Genomic DNA, 16,458 nt, shown 5'->3' with positions numbered 1-16,458 from the left:
CCTTGAATCTGAATCACTGTGTGTGTGTGTGTGTGTGTGTGTGTGTGTGTGTGTGTGTGTACTGGGACTGGGACTTGAACTCAGGGAACTGTCCCTTAGCTTTTTCTGTTCAAGGTTGACACTCTACCACTTGAGCCATACCTCCACATCCACCTCTGGCTTTTTTAAGGCTAATGGGACATAAAAGTGCCATGGATTCATTTGCTAGGCACCCGTGATGTTCAGATCTCAGCCTTGTAAGTAGCTAGGATTACAAGTATGAACCACTGGTGCCCAACTCCCAATCACTTTCACTGACTCATCTCTGAAACATCCAGTATCTCATTACCCAGGGGTCAGACCTCTGGTGAGACAGGGAGGATGACTGGTCCAGGTGACGACCCAGATTGAGACAACTGGAGCACCAATCCCAGTTCTGCTCCTTGCTAGCAACAGTAGCAATAATAGCTCAGCCTCCCATTTACTGCACAGACTTCAAGAGATAATCCATACCAACAATGAGTACTCAATGTGAGTGATCAATTGTGGTTTTTGGGACCAAAGAGAGCCAACTTGAGCCTGCTTGAGCCCCTTCTAGAGGATGCCACCATCTGACTCATGGGCTCAGGTTCCCACTGCAGCGGGGGGCGGAGGGGGGAAGAGAGAGTATGTAGCCATTCATGGTCAATTTAAGACACAGGCCCAGCATCACTTCCGAGGGGTCATGCCAGGATGTGAGGAAAAGGAGCCAAAGATGGACAGAGATCAAGGGGGTGGTGACAGGGTGACCCCAGGAGCAAGGACAGTTAGCATTAACTAAAAATAACATATTTTCTGCAATACCCAGGCCCATGCTAGATGTTTTTTACCCATTACTTCATTTCTCCCGAAAGGCATTCTTGTGCCCCTTTTGCAGATGGGAATACTAAGGTCACACAGGGAATCTGTGACAGAGGGAAGATCAGTTCAGGGTCTAACTTGAAAGTCAGGATTCCAAAGTCCTACCCAGCCCTCTGGAACTTTTGCTCCCACCCCTTCTAGACCAGGTTCCATCCTACCTGGAGGTTGACATCACTGGTGTTGTCATGGCCCTGAGCAAGGTCAGGGCAGCTCTGGCCGCCCCAGGGCCTAAGAACGAAGCAAAGAGAAAGGAATGAGCAGCCTCCCCCAGTCCCCATGCCATTATCCTAGACCTAGCCCTCTCCCCAGTCCCCATGCCATTATCCTAGACCTAGCCCTCTCCCCAGTCCCCATGCCATTATCCTAGACCTAGCCCTCTTCCCAGCTCTTCCAATAAGAGCTACTCAAATCTTTGGGGAAGTGGCAGCCTCTACTGTCCTTTCCTTAAGCTGGTAGCCTCATTCCTAAAGGCAGAAAAAGGAATAGGCAAGCTAGAATAAAAGAAAGAAAGAGACAATTGAGAACCAGAGAAGCAAAGTGGCTTGCTAAGAGTCCCAGAGCTAGTAAGTCTTAGTGTTAAGACAGCAGGATTGGCATTCCAATGCTTGGTTGGACATCACTGCACTAGTAGGGACAACACAAAGGAAGGGTCTTGCCACCCCCTCAGGTCCCCTCCCTGGGCACAGCAGGAATCAGAGGTTGAGGCCTGGGCCTTGGTTGAGGGCCCATTCTCACAGCTGGTAAGATTTGACACAGGCACACATGCCCAAGTGTCATCATGTAGACTCTACAGCCTCTCCCTTGCTCTCCTTCCTCCTGCCTCACCCCACACCCCAAGCCCAGGGCCCTCTGAGTGGGGAAAAGGAGAAGGTCAGCTGGGCCCACAGGGCAGGTAGCTGCCAGACAGGGTAAAGGCAGAGGGTGTGTCTACCAGATGATGGCAGGCAGAGCCCTGGCAGGGAGTGGGCACCCTGGGGCACTCAGGCTTGCAGGCACAGGGTGGCTAGGCCCTCCCCTTTTTAGGTTGAGAAAGTAGTATAAACCCCTCCCCTCATTCTGCCCCTACCACACCCTCATCTCTCCTGGGGCAGCAGGCTGAAGACAGCTGTGTCATGATAAGATCAAAACAAATTGCCTGGTAACTGCATAGGCATACAAACACCCCCACACCTGACAGGACACCCACATTCACTGCCCAGAGAGGGCCCGGAAGCTACTGGGGCTCTCTCAGATTCTTACTATCCTGCTCCTGGCCATTGGGCTCAGCCATCCACAGAGATGTTTCCTTCTTTCCAAACAGTTATTAGCTACCCTGGAGAAAGCAGGGATGAAACAACTTGCTGAAGGTCACCCAGTGAGGAACTCCAGTGGTTAGAAGCCTGAACCCCCCAGCTGGAAGTCTGGCCATTTCCCAAACAACAGCATTTCAAGATGTGAGCTCTGGAGTAGAACTGTGGAAATGTATATCCCAGCTCCACCACCTCTAACTGTGTGACTCCGGGCAGGTGACTTCACCTCTCAGAACCTTCATTTCCGGATGTGAATCACTGGAAATACCTGCTTCGTAGGACAATGAAGATTACATGAAATAATCCAGGTAACCATGAAGCAAGTGGCAAATAAAGCTTTATTGTTATTGCAATCTAGAGCTTTTCTGTAGGTGCAAGATGACAGGGGGACAGCTCTGCATGGCTCCTAAGGGCAAAGGCAGCGCAATACAAGTCCGGAACCTGTCACTCATGACAAATGGACATGAAAACCAAAGGGACATTGACCTGTGATGTCAGAATCAAAGTCCACCGACACAAGAGGAACTACCATATCTGCCTTTAAACTGTCTCTAGGGAGGAAACTGCCCACAGACTGCTTGCTTGCCTGACTTAGGAAATTATTAAAGTTGGTTTTTTTTTTAAAGGTTTTAAAAGAGCACAGGGAATTTCCACAGTTCACAGATCTCAAATCGTGATACACTGACCCACATGTATTGTTGTTCAGAGGTACCCCCCCCCACACACACACCCCTACACTCTGAGCAGCCCACCAGCCTTGCTCATTCTCCCCTCACCTATCCCGGGATCTGGCCACCTCTGAGGTCTCCATTCCCCTGCGCTCCTTCCGGACCCCTAGTCCAGCCAGGAGGCGGGCCAGGCGGGCCCCCAGACCCCTGCGCCGCTTACTCATGGCGAGACCCAGGCCTGGGGCTCGGGCTGTGGGACACACTTGTTGGCGAGAGGCCACCCGGATCCGCTGCCCAGGTGGAGAAGCACCTCCTCCGGCCCACCCCGCCCCCCCCACGAGCAAACAGCTGCCCCCGCGGGACTGCGGGCGGGGCCAATGCCCGGCGGCACTGGGTGTCTTCCCTGGGGTCCGCCCCCACCCCGGCCAGTCTGCCCGGGACTCCAGATCAGAGCTGCGCGCCCAGCTCCGCACTCGATCCCCTGGGTCTCTGTTTGGTCTGCCCTGCTTCCACAAGTCTCGGGCTGACGGAGGACGAAATCTTCGAGCTGCGCCAGGAGGGTCCAGAAGAGAGAATTTGGCTGGGGGCGGGGGTGGGGAGGGGGAAGGTGGGGCTGGGAGGCGGGGCTGAGCGGAGGGAGCCCCGTGCAAGGGGGGGGGGGTGTCCGGCCAGAGGGGCGGGGCCTGGCGGCGTGGGCGTGGTCCCGCTGGCGGGGCGGGGCCTGGCGGCGTGGGCGGGGCCCCGCTGGCGGGGCGGGGCCAAGACTGCGAGGTTAATGTTCCCAGCTCCGCCCTGCTGTGGCCTGGCCGAGCCGGGAAGCCGACCCTGGTTACACGTGAGAGCCAGGCCCAGCCTGTCCTTGCCGGACCGTGCTGGGGTCCACATTAGACAGCGGGGATGTCGCTCCGCCCCGCTCCGCACCGCGTGGAGAAGCCTCTCCGCAACCCAGGCGCGTGGCTGGCGCCCCCTGCGGGAAGTCGGCCCCTCGCGCCCGCCCCCGCCGCCCTCCTGAAGACCAGCTGCTGTTAAGTCCTGGGCCGCCTGCCTCCCTAGCGGGGCCCTGGCCACCCGAGGCCGCCTCTGCGACTCGCGAGGGGCAGCGCCGCATGCCTGGAGCATTTGCGGAGATCTCCTGGGATGCAGGGACTCAGCCTTAGAAGTGGAGCGGTGGCTCCAGTCTCGAGCGGAAGAGGCTCAGGGACCAGCCCTGAGTGGGAGTCCCAGAAACAGCAGGGGGGGGAGGAGAGGAGAGGAGGAGGAGGAGGAGGGGAGAGGAGAGAGGGGAGAGAGAGAAGGGACCGAACTGTCGCAGGCAGCACAGCGTGCACATGGCAGAACCCTGGAAGGACCGTCCACCGGGAAGTCCCGAGGGAGGGCTGTGCCCAGATAGGCCGCATACGGGAAGTGGAGCCCAAATCCAGGCAGGGGTCGACAGGAGGCTCCCATCTCACACTCAGGCTCTTCCCCTGACCCGCGTCCAGTGAGGTGTGAGGAGACCTCAACAGTGGGGAAGACCTTACATGGTTCTTCACCCCTTCTCCCTGTAAGAACCTGGCAGGCTTAGCTGCCAAATTGGTTTTGCTTTTGTAAAAAAGCTTAACCTGCGAGTGGTTTCATCCTTGTGGTTATTGACTCTGGGCATAGTAAGGGGACATCGTATGGTGACTACCACCTGCGTGTGGTGTTTACCTTTAAAAGCTCAGCCCACTGGAGGTTGGGGCTGCTCTCTACAACCCAAAGGTGGAGGGTAGAGAGTAGCCGTTGTGCTGCTCTTAAAATGACTCCTAGCTGGGTTCACTGAGTGCTGGTGGCTTTATTGCTGGGGAGGTATGATTTCCCCCCCAAAAAATATAGCTGAGATATTACACTCCCCAGGGGAGTCCTGACAAAACTGAATGCTTAAGCTAGCCGTTTTCCCTGAGATACAGAGGACATCTGGACCTTGTCCACATCCCAGCCCATCTGCTCCAATGGTGCTGCCACAAGATCTAATGCTCCCTGGTGCCATTGGGTAAGGTAGGTGAGTGTCTCCAGGGACAGGTGGGTTCTTGCTAGGCCACAGGGCCTGGGAGCTTGCAACTGATGGTGTGGCTTCAGTTGAATGTGCTGGGTGAAGCAACTTGGGCAGAAGCTGCGTTGAAAGCGCCGGGTCCTCGACTGCAGACGCAGGTGGGTCTTGAGATTGCTGGAGCTGCTGAATCGCTTGTGGCACATCTGATAGGAATAGACACTGGTATCAGGTCTACCTCCTGGGCTGGCTCAGGATCTCTTACTCCCTCTGCATCTTGAATGTATATCTGTATAACAGTTTCCTGTCAAAGACATGCCTGGAAGCTTTTCCTAGTGATTTTCTGCATAGGACTACAGTATCTGGTCCATAGGAGCCAAACAGACTCAGGTGAGTATCCTTTTATTCTGTGTATCCTTATAGAAGTAACTTCTCTATGAGCCTTACTGAAAGCACCTGACTGTTAATCCCTAGCCTCATGGTTAGGATAGACTTTTCCTTCTGAGGCTGCAGCATCCGTGAATGCAGTCAACATTTTCTGGTCCCACACAGTCTTCCCCAGGAAGTCTTGGGGCAGCATGACTTGGTACTGGAGCAGTTTTTATATGATGGAGAGAAAGCTGTGGCCAGAGGGTAAAACCACTGGTCAAAGGTCACACAGCAAGTTGGAGGAGAGGCTGAGATTTGTACACAAGTCATCTGATTCTGTAGCCTACCCAAAACAACTACATTGCTGTAATTTCTGCCCCTGTAAACAGAATCCCTGCTCTCTGACCTCCTGAGGAATGAGGTCAGGCTCCATGATGGAGAGCTTCATTGATTGAATGGTTTTCCTACTGAGGATATTTGCATAGGCTACATTCTTCTGTGAGAACTCTGAAAGGCTAGTAGTAATTGGGTATGTGTGCCATAAGATCCTCAAGTTCATCATTTTCTCCTCAGTCATATGAATCTATTCCTCCAATATGACTCATTTCAAAATGGATGGGTCATATTTCTACACACACACACATACACTTTCCCCTCCTATTCTCCACCCTCTGTCCATCTCTACTTGCTCAGGAGTATATCGGAAAGGAAGCTCGGGGGCTGCATGTGTGCAGGGAGGGGGGGTCTCACCAGGCACTCGTGGGACTGCTCCCCGGTGTGCACCAGGTGGTGCTTCTGCAAGTGAGCCAGCTGGGTGAAGCTCCTCTGGCACAGGACACACTGGAAGGGACGCTCCCCACTGTGCAAGCGCAGGTGGACCTGAGCCAAGTGATAGAAACGCTGCCAGCTGCCCAGGGCCCCCAGAAGGGCCTGCAGTTCCCTCCAGGGACCCTTTCCTGAAGACTCAGCCTCTCAGTCTCCAGGCATCTCTCTTTCTCTCTCTGTCTCTCCCTCTCCCTCCCTCCCCCCCAGACCCCCTCTTCCCACCCTCAGGCCCCAACAGTCATTGCCTGAATGCTCACACCCTTTCTGCTAGAAGCTAGGAGAGACAAGCCAGGCATGGGGTACTCCAAGTATGACCTCCACACCACCAGCATTGGCATCCCATTAGAAGCATGTTAGAAATGGAGAGACCAGCTGGGTGGTGGTGGCTCACGCCTATACTTCTAGCTACTTAGGCTGAGATCTGAGGTTCACAGTTTAAAGCCGACCCAGGCAGGAAAGTCCAGGAGATACTTATCTCCACTTTACCAGCAGAAAACAGGAAGGGGCACTGTGGCTCAAGTGGCAGAGCGCTAGCCCTGAGCTGAAGAGCTCAGGGACAGTGTCCAGGCCCAGAGCTCAAGCCCCATGGTTGACAGGAAGGAAAGAAAAAAGAAATGTAGAGGCCTTACTCTAGACTCTCCAAGTCACAACTCAGCCCAGAAATCTGCAGTTTATTCGCTGTCCAGGTGGTGTGAAGTTTGTTAAAGTTTAAGAACTCCTGCACATCCGTAGCTATAACTGTGCTCACCTTTAGCAAGTGTTCTCTAGCAAATGTGAGTATAACTTGTTCTCACCCTTACCTAACTTCTGGTCTTTGCTAAGACCAAGTGACATAGCCCTGAGCGCCCCCTACTGAATGATGCCAACAATACTACCTTACTGCACCTGGGTTGATTTTTGGGATCTCACTTGACAAAGGTTGGCTTTCAGTCTATGTCTAGTACTCACCAAAATATAACTATTCCACCACTTGCCCTTCAAAAACAGTAATGAGCCAGGCACCAGTGGCTCATGCTTGCAGTCTGAGAATCATGGTTCAAAGCCAGCCTGGGCAGGAAAGTCCATGAGAATCTATCTCCAATTAATCACCAGTAAACCAGAAATCACCAGTAAAGACTCAAAATGGTAGCGTGCTACTCTTGAGCAAAAAAGCTCAGGGACAGCACCTTGGCCCTGAATTTGAGCCCCATGACCAGCAAAAAGTAAAATAGGGCTGGGAGGGAAGTGGAGCTGTCGTTCAAGGGTAGGGTTATAGCCTTAACCTGAAGAGCTCAAGGACAGCGCCCAAGCCTAGAGTTCAAACCCCATGACCCATTAAAAAAAGGGGGGGGCTGGGAGTTTGGCCTAGTAGTATAGAGTACTTGCCTAGCATGCATGAAGACTCGGGTTCAATTCCCTGGTACCACATCAAGGGGTAGAATACTAGCCTTGAGAAAGCCTAAGGACAGTAGTCAGGCCTGGTAAGCCCCAGGTCTGGGGGAAAAAAAAGGAAAAAGACTCGGCTGGGAATCCAGAAAGGGTGGCATCTAGGAAAAGGTCCTTGTGCTAAACATTTAGTGACCATTGAGTCACAAACAACCTTGGGAAAGCCCTGTCCATTAAGAGCTTCAGTTTCCTCACTATTAACTTAAATGAGAGGATTGCATAGGCAGTGTTCTAAGGCAGGATTTTAGTGACCAGCTTTATTCCTCTCCTATGTGTTTATTCATTTAGTGCAGGTCCTAGTGCTTGAGACCAGGCCCTGAGCTTTTTGTGCTCTCTCTCTCTCTCTCTCTCTCTCTCTCTGTGGTTAATCAGAGATAAGAATCTTATGGACTTTCCTGTCTGGGCTCACTTTGTACTATGATCCTCAGATCTGTTTCCTGAGTAACTAGGATTACAGACATAAGCCACGGGCACTTTGCTAGTCTTGGGGCTTGACCTCAGGAACTGAGCACTGTCCTTGGGCTTTCTCAAGGTTAGAGCTCTACTACTTGAGCCACAGCTCCACTTGTGGCCTTTTCTATGTATGTGATACCAGGGAATCGAACCTGGGTCTTCATGCATGCTAGGCAAGCACTCTTACCACTAGGCTAAACTCCTGGCCCCTCAGCTCTTTTTTGAGATGAAGGATTTAATGTACCCAGACTGGCCTCCAACTCTTTGAACTTAAGCCATCTTCCTGCCTCAGCATCATAAATACTGGGTGTAAGCCTTCCCGTGCAGCCGAGGACCATTTTATCCTGCATCTCTAACCAGCTGAACTTCAAAGTCACTTGGCCCAAGAGCTACCTAGGAATGACTTCAAGCTTTCAGGACTTGATCCTAGACACAGAGGAACCACGGCAGGGCTAAGAGGGTCAGGTACCTTGAGATTGGAGAGCTGCCCGAAGCTCTTGCTGCACACATTGCACTCATACAGGATTTTGCCATTCTTTTTCTTCAGTGGGTAAGGAAGGCTTGTGGTGCCTGCCCGAGTGGATGGTGGGGCTTGTTTTCCTAGAGCCACCAGGCCAGCTTGTGCAAACCCTGGATTGGTAGGGAAAACTCTGGAGTCTAGATACCCAGCCTGCGAGAGCAGAGCCTGGCCAGAGGCTTGGAAGGCCCCTGGGTAGAGAAATAGGGTCTCCCCCAGGGCACCCTGATGCCCTGGCTGATTGGCTGTCATCAGCAAGCTGAGTGCAGCTGTGGTGGGATAGGGAGCATCTTGGGGAACCATGAAGATGTGGGGATGTTGGACAGCAGATAGAGACTCATAGGTGAGCAGGTATGGTGGAGGCAGAAGTGGGTACTCAGGATGGAAATGGTGGAGGTGGAATGGGAGCTCATTGGAGATAGGGGGTGGAGGGGGACAGGGACAGGAAACCGGAGGGCTAGGGGTCCTTCTTTTCAGCCTGGGGGTTAGGGAGCAGTTGTTGTGAGGAGGGAAGGATGAGCAGAGGGCTGCCTGGCTTGCTCTTTCCTCCTGGCTTGCCATCTTGTCCCTGCTCGGTGAGTACTTGGCTGTGAGTTTGTCATCGTCACTGGTGCTGTCATGTAGCATTGGTGGCTGGTGCTCTGAGCAGGAAAAGCAAAATGGGTTGATCTCCACAGCCTGAGGTGAAGGTCCATCTTCCCTACAAAATTACCCACCTTAGCTAGGCACTAGTGGCTCACACCTGTAATCCTAGTTACTCAAGAGGCTGAGATCTGAACATTGACTTTTGAAGCTAGCCAGGGCAGAAGAGTCCATGAGACAATTATACTTAATCAGCAAAAAAGCCAGAAGAGCTGTGATCCAAGTAGCAGAACACTAGTCTTGAGCAAAAAGCTCAGGGACAATACCCAGAATATGAGTTCAAGTCCCAGCACTGGTACACACGCACACACACACAAAGACTGATTGAAGATCCAAGCAAATAATATACTTTTTGGAATTTTTAGTATTTTTTTCTTCTTTTGTTTTTGGGTTGCAGGGGATTAAACTCATCACCTGGATCACTCAATTTTTATTTTTATTTTTTTGCCAAAGCTGGCTTGAACTCAGTTTGGACACTGTCCCTGAGCTTCTTTTGCTTAAGGCTAGCACTTTACCATTTGAGCCACAGAGCCACTTCCAGCTTTTCTATGATTAATTGGAGATAAGAGACCCATGGACTTTCCTGTCTGGGCTCACTTTGAACCTCAGATCTTAGCCTCCTGAGAAGCTAGGATTAACCCAGCTTGAGATCCTACTTTTTTTTTTTTTTAATAGTACTGGAATTTGAGCTCAGGGCCTAATGATTGTTTAGGCAAATAAGTGGCTCACCACCTCAACCACAGCCCCAGCTCTTTTTGCTTTAGTTTTGCTTTTGGATTGGATTATGAGCTTTTTCCAGGGCCAGCCTTGGGATCCTCTTGCCTTTGCCTCACAAGTAACTGAGATAAAAGGCATGCACCACTATGCACATACCACAGACATACCCACTCAAGATTTCACTTTAATGGGTGAAGAAACAGGTCTCAGGGATGTGTCCCAAATTATGAAGCAGAAAGGACAAAAGCATGATTCCCAGGTCCCTGACTCACAGTCTAGTGCTCTTAGATTCTTCCAGCCCAAACATTTTAGGCAAAGCTTATCCCCATCTCCAATCTGGTTCCCATTTACCAGAAAGCCAGTATCACCTTCTTGAAAGGCCCTAGCGTCCTCAGGCCAGAACTTCAGGTCAAAACAGAAATAAGTTGAGCCTCAGGCTCTGTCCTCACTAGAGATACTGAGTCTCTTCTTCCATCCTGGAACCTAACTTCGGCCTGTCTCTCCCCAGCCCTCCGCCCATCCGGCCCAGTGTCCAGTGCTTACTCATGACTGAAGTGTCCTCTTGGAGATCCTTCTGGGTTGCCCTCAGAGGTGCTGGCTGCAGAAAGCACAGGAGTGGATCCAGGACCTGAGAATAGATTAGCAGGTCAGACCTGGCTGGTGCCAGTGGCAGGGGCACAGCCAGTGGGCACAGGATGAATCATAAGCATCCACTGTGTCTGGAAGTGGTCTGCTGGTGGAGAAGACCTGGAGGGCAGGGCAAGGAGCTTAGGAGCTGGAACATATGGTCCCTTAGACAGTCCCACCCCTAGTTTGGTTTCCAAAGGGGAGGTGCTAAGATATGGCCATGTACTCTTGTCACTGTGTCTGTCAATCCCATGGCTCCCCTTCCCTCATCCAAGGGTTTATTCTTCCTCACTCTAGGGCTGTATTCTCTCCTCCCATGCACCCAATTAGAACCTCTTGCCTTCTATCAACCCCACTCCTGATCACCCTGCTTCTCAGTATATCTCAGAACATCTACTCAGAGGTTGTGCCAGTGCTAAGGCTTCAACTCAGGGCTGTCTCATCTTTTTCCCAATCAAGCCTTGTTCTCTACCACTTGAGTCCCAACTATTCTTCCTGCTTTTTGGTGCTTAGTTGGAGATCAGGATTTTACTGCTCTGGCTGGCTTTGAACCTCAATCTTCAGATCTCACCTCCTGAGCAGCTAGGATTATGGGCATCAGCCACCAGTGCCTGTGTTATTGTGTTGTTTTTTGAACAGAGCTGGGGGGAATTTGCATCCAAGTCTATAGACCCCATAGAATGCCAGGTCTTCTACATGGCCTCTCCGCTCTCCTTTTTGTTGTGCCAAGCCTGGGACTTGAATTCAGGCCCTCGGGTTCTCACTTGGCTTTTTTCTGCTCAAAGCTGACACTCTACTGGCTGTGTGGTGATTAATTGAAGATAAGAGTCTCATCCTTTTCTTCCTGAAATGACTTTGAACTGTGATCTGCATATCCCAGCCTCCTGAGTAGCTAGGATTACAGGCATGAGTCTCTGGTGCCCTGTAACCTCCCTTCTTCTGGAGTCCACAGGAGAGTTGGGGCCCCTGGGTCATGGGGACAGCATCTTTCAAGGCATAACCCCATGATGTGCTTGGGTAGGTGTTGTTCAGTCAGGGAGATGGGGACTCAGCTTACTCCTCCGAACACCACCTCCTACCATGTGCAGACTGCTCTCAAAGACAAGGCTGGGCCCCACACTACCTGGTCACCCCTAGAGCCGGGGGCCGAGGCTAGGGAACAGAAAGCCCTCTGTACCCCCGGGACTTGACCTCGTGGCAACAACCCAGTTGTACAGTTAGTTTTCCTTTCATTCCCTTTACCTGTTGAGAAGACAGATGTGTCAAGGTAAGCTGTAAAGATCCTCCAGGTAGGAGTTGGGATTCATGGACTTGCTCTCCTACGAACATGCTGTATGACCATGAGCAGGTCACTTTCCCAGCTGGCCTCAGTTTCCCTATGTGAAAAAACTCAGTGCAGACATTTAGAAGCCAATGATTGAGTCCTGCCAAATACAAGAAGGGGATTAAGGGGAAGCTGGCTGACCAATCAGGGGTGAGTAAGAAGACAGGTGCCCTGAGAAGACCAGAAGGTCCTCATAGAAGCTCTGAGGGACTATTGCAGATTCTTCAAGGCTACAAGGAGTTGAGTCTTTCCATGAGGGGAATCTACACTACCCAGGCTCACCCAGATGACACCAAGTGCCAGTGGCTCACTGTAATCATAGCTCCTCAGGAGGCTGAGACCTGAGATAGTGATTCACAGTCAGCCCTGGCCAAAAAAAAAAAAAAAAAGTCCCCAGGACACTCTTATCTCCAATTAACCATTCAAACACCAGAAGGGGCACTGTGGCTCAAAGTGGTAGAGCAAAAGCTTTGAGCAAAAGAGCTCAGGCCCAGAGATCAAATCCCAAGACCCACCAAAAAAAGGAAAAGAAAAAAAAAAACAGCTTCAGGCCATAACCTAGACTATCCCTGGGTCCACCCTCACCAGTAAGGAACCCTAGGAGGAAAAGAGCTGAGAGTTCCCTGAACAGCCTGACAGGAAGACACTCCTTGCTCCAGTGCTCAACTTGATTGGCACCTCACCTCCCATCTCTTCCATCTTCATCTGAGGTGACCCAACCCAGGAATCATCTCAAGTGGTCCATCCCCTTCTCAATCACTACCACCCATTCCTGACCCTCAGATATCCTCAAACCCTCACTTCAGTGGCTCAGTCCTCCAAAATCCTGCCTCAGATCTCTAGTACCTTGGTCTGAAGGTGGCCTGATCTGAGCTCTTCTCTGGCTGTGCAGCAGCCTTCTCTAGCTGGAAGAGGGAAGGTGGACAGACAGGCAGCAGTCTGTGGGGCTGAGGCCCCAGTGGGTGTGAAAGATGACAGATAGGAAAGTCCTACATTTGAAAGCTCCCTTAAATAGGAAGGGGGGTGGTAGTGTGTGTGGCAGACCTGAGGGCCTTGTGAGAGCCAATTGGGGGAACCATCCCCCAGCCTTTGCCTCCCCCTAGCAGCTCCATAGCAGAACAATTGCTGGGTTGGGAACTAGCATTTTGGGGTCATCTATTTGTATCAGAGTGGGTAGTAGGGGTTCTCTTGGTTCCCAGAGTAGGAAAGGGACAGAGTAGGGTTCATAAGCCAAAGCTGGGGTCTTTGTGGGAATGAGACAGAAACAGGTGGTGATGGTGACCGGCAGGAGCTAGAACAGGCAAGACGGTGACAGAAGAGGCAGAGGGGGTTGCCAGCAGGAATAAGAACAAGTAGTGTTGGGAACCTATAGTTTATGGCTGTGATCCTCAATTCTCAGGAGGCTGGGATCTGAGGATTGTGGTTTGAAGCCAACTTTGGGAAGGAAAGTATGTGAGATTTTCCTTGGAAATGGCTCAAATGGAAGAGCATCAGCCTTGAGCAAAAAAGCTAGGGAAGCTGGGTACCAGAAGCTCACACCTGTAATCCTAGTTACTCAGGAGGCTGACATCTGAGGATTGTGTTGAAAGTCAGCCCAAGCAGAAAAGTCTTAACCAGCAAAAGCAATAAATGGAGCTGTGCTTCAAGAGGTGGAGTGCCACGGGGCTGGGAGTTTAGCCTAGTGGTAGAGTGCTTCCCTAGCATGCACGAAGACCCGGGTTCAATTCCTTGGTACCACATACATAGAAAAAAGCTGGAAGTGGTGCTGTGACTCAAGTGTTAGCGCTACCCTTGATAAAAGTCCAGGGACAGTGCTCAGGCTCTGAGTTCAAGCCCAACAACTGGCCAAAAAAAAAAAAAAAAAAAAAAAAGAGCGCTTTTAGCAATCAAGCCAAGCAGGATCTCACACATACACACACACTGCCTCTTTTTGGATGGAGAGGCAGCATACAAGGATTTCAACTCAAGGCCTCCTTGTTTCTTAGAAAACATTCTGCCATTTGAGGCATGTCTCCAACGCTTTTTGCTTTATATTATTTTTTAGATAAGGTCTTTTTTTTTTTTTTTGCCAGTCCTAGGGCTTGAACTCAGGGCCTGGGCACTGTCCACGGGCTTTCTCAAGGCTAGTAGTCTACTACTTGAGCCACAGCACCACTTGTGGCTTTTTCTGGGTATGTGGAACTGAAGAATCAATCCCAGGGCTTTGTGCATGGTAGGTAAGCACTCTACCATTAGGTCACACTCCCAGCCCAAGACTACTATTCTTCTACTTATGGTCTCCTAAGGAGGTGGGACCATATGTACATACTAAACATCCAATTTGTTGGTTGAGATGGGGTCTTGACATGTTTTTGCACAGGCTGACTTTGAACTGTGAATTTACTGATCTCTACCTCCTGGAATAGTTGAATGACTAAGATTGTAGAAATGAGTCACCATGCCAGGCTTGCATTATTTATTTATTTCGGTCAGTCTTGAGTTGTGAACGCAGATCCTGAGCTTTTGTGCATAAATCTAGCACTCTACCACTTGAGCTACAGCTTCACTTCCAGCTTTTTGGTGGTTAGTTGGAAATAAGAGTTTCAGGAACTTTTCTGCCTAGGCTGGCTTTAATTGCAATCCTCAGATCTCACCCTCCTGAGTAATTAGGATTACAGGTATGACCCTAGACGTGACTTTGTCAGTGGAGTATGAGGTGTGTCGTTCTGGGACCCCACCCAAGTTCTTGAGTGACTGAGCCATATATCTAAGTCTGGCCCGAAGGGACGCAGTCTCAGTCATCAGTCTCCACCCAGTCATGCTACCCAGGTGACCTGGAATGGACAGAGACATCTCAGACTAGCTGTTGTGGTTACAGGGCAGGCCATGGTGGTTCATGCTCATGCCTGAGGCTGGTACTCACTGCCACCGTGGCCTCCATCACTTCCTGTGATGAGCATTTATCACTCACACAATCACTACATAGCTGTGTGCCTGTCAGGTACAGGGAACACTCTCCGCTCATGTTAGTTTCCTGGGTCAGATTTTCTTAGATGCCCAAGAAGGTTTTCTGGAGGAAAAGAGAAAGAATCTCCTACTATAAATCTTAATGATCAGGTCCTAATTCCAACTTCCTTCCTCCAGCACACTGAATGGCAATGTGCTGAATTCACCAGGCCAAGTGGATACCCTGCCCACTCTGTGGATTCTAAGCCACTGACTCTGAGTGGCAGGTCACTAGAGGTGCCATTTGGTGAATGGTGAGGTTCCATATCTAGCTTCTGAGTTTCAGCCCAGATTAGTGGAGGAAAGAAAGGGGTTTAGGTTGTGTTATGGTGGTTCACACCTGTAACCTTAACTACTTAGGAGATTGAGATCTGAGGATTGCAGTTCAAGTCTGGCGCAGGCAGGAAAGGCCTTGAGACTCTTATCTCCAATTAACCAAAGAACTGAAAAAAGAAAGGGCAGCTGGGCACGCCTATAATCCTAGCTACTCAGGAGGCTGGGATCTGAGGATCATGGTTCAAAGCCAGCCCAGGCACTAAAGTCCATGAGACTCCTGTCTTCAATTAATCACCAAAAAACTGGAAGTGGTGCTGTGGCTCAAGTGGTAAGATGGTAGCCTTGAGGTGAGGAGCTCAGGGACAACGCCTAGGCCCAGAGTTCAAGCCCCATGACCGACAAAACAAAAAAAAACAGAAAACAAAACAGGGTTTGGGGGAAGCTATCAAGTCTCTGCTTAGCAGGTTTTGGAGTGATCTTAACAGTGATCCTGGCTGAGCCTAGTATTTGCCCTCCCCTCTTTCTGTATCTCTGTCTCTATCTCTCAGTATTAAATTGGATTTGAACTCAGAGCCCCATATTTTCTAGACAAATGCTATGCCACTTGAGCTGTGCTTTAAATATTCTTCCAATGATAAATTCTTCATTTGGTGCACTGAACCAGCCTGGTCTGCAATCCTATTTGTGCTTCCCACAAAGCTAAGCTAGGATGAAAGGTGTAAGTTACTGTGCCCAGTTCTTTTGTGTGTGCCTGTGTTTGAACTCAGGACCTGGGCTCTGTCCCTGAACTTCTTTTGTATAAGGCTAGCACTCTACCACTTGAGCCACAGTTTCACTTTTTGGGCAGTTTAGTGGTAATTAGAGTCTCACGCGCCAGGCGCAATGGCTAAGGCCTGTAATCCTAGCTACTCAGGAGGCTGAGATCTGAGGATCAAGGTTCAAAGCCAACCCGGGCACAATTAACCTCTAGAAAATGGGAAATGGGCTTGGCTCAAGGGGTAGGGTGGTAGCCTTGAGCTGAATAGCTCAGGACACTGCCCAGGCCCAGGGGTAGAGCAGTAGCCTTGAGCTGAAGAGCTCAGGGACAGTGCCCAGGCCAATATCAAACCATATGATCTCCCCTCTCCCCCCCCTACACACACAAACGTCTCACAGACTTTCCTTCCCCAGGCTGGCTTCATAATCCTTAGATCTCAGCTACCCGAGTAACTAAGATTACAGACCTGGGCAACCAATGCCTTCTCCCATGCCCAGTTTTCTGTTTTGTTTTTGTTGTTTTTTTTTTTCAAGTCCTGGGGCTTGGACTCAGAGCCTGAGCACTGTCCTTGGGCTTTTTTTTTTTCCCTCAAGGCTAGTGATCTGCCACTTGAGCCACAGCACCGCTTCGAGCTTTTTTCTAGGGAATCGAACCCTGGTCTTTTTGCATGCTAGGCAAGCATTTTACCACTAGGCCA

The 16,458-nt window shown here is 50.7% G+C and overlaps 2 protein-coding genes across 4 annotated transcripts in view; both read right to left on the bottom strand.

Moving 5' to 3' along the window:
* Window positions 1-3,060, bottom strand: part of Crybg2 (crystallin beta-gamma domain containing 2) — a 31,596-nt gene extending 28,536 nt beyond the window's left edge. For both annotated transcript variants that reach the window (XM_090333851.1, XM_090333850.1), the window contains exons 1-2: window positions 2,945-3,060; window positions 1,038-1,107 (exon numbers count right to left, since the gene is read on the bottom strand). In XM_090333851.1, the coding sequence (XP_090189977.1) occupies window positions 1,038-1,107; window positions 2,945-3,060 (186 nt within the window). The remainder of the gene's footprint in view (window positions 1-1,037; window positions 1,108-2,944) is intronic.
* A 1,632-nt stretch (window positions 3,061-4,692) lies between these two features.
* On the bottom strand, window positions 4,693-11,838 carry Znf683 (zinc finger protein 683). 2 transcript variants are annotated; one of them, XM_090333848.1, is made up of 5 exons: window positions 11,662-11,838; window positions 10,336-10,420; window positions 8,386-8,546; window positions 5,964-6,092; window positions 4,693-5,050 (listed from the first exon to the last, which is right to left on the bottom strand). In XM_090333848.1, exons 1-5 carry the CDS (start codon window positions 11,746-11,748, stop codon window positions 4,736-4,738), a joined length of 777 nt encoding a protein of 258 aa, XP_090189974.1. In that variant the 5' UTR covers window positions 11,749-11,838; the 3' UTR covers window positions 4,693-4,735. The 2 variants fall into 2 exon arrangements, with proteins under 2 accessions (XP_090189974.1, XP_090189973.1); XM_090333847.1 differs by lacking the exons at window positions 10,336-10,420; window positions 11,662-11,838 and having other exon boundaries at window positions 8,386-9,068.
* Window positions 11,839-16,458: the final 4,620 nt, after the last annotated feature.

Source organism: Megascapheus bottae, chromosome 6, assembly GCF_031878675.1.
Source record: "Megascapheus bottae isolate mThoBot1 chromosome 6, mThoBot2.hap1, whole genome shotgun sequence".
NCBI lineage: Eukaryota > Metazoa > Chordata > Mammalia > Rodentia > Geomyidae > Megascapheus > Megascapheus bottae.
Note: the sequence above shows the minus strand (reverse complement) of the source record. Positions and strands in the feature narration are given on the sequence as shown.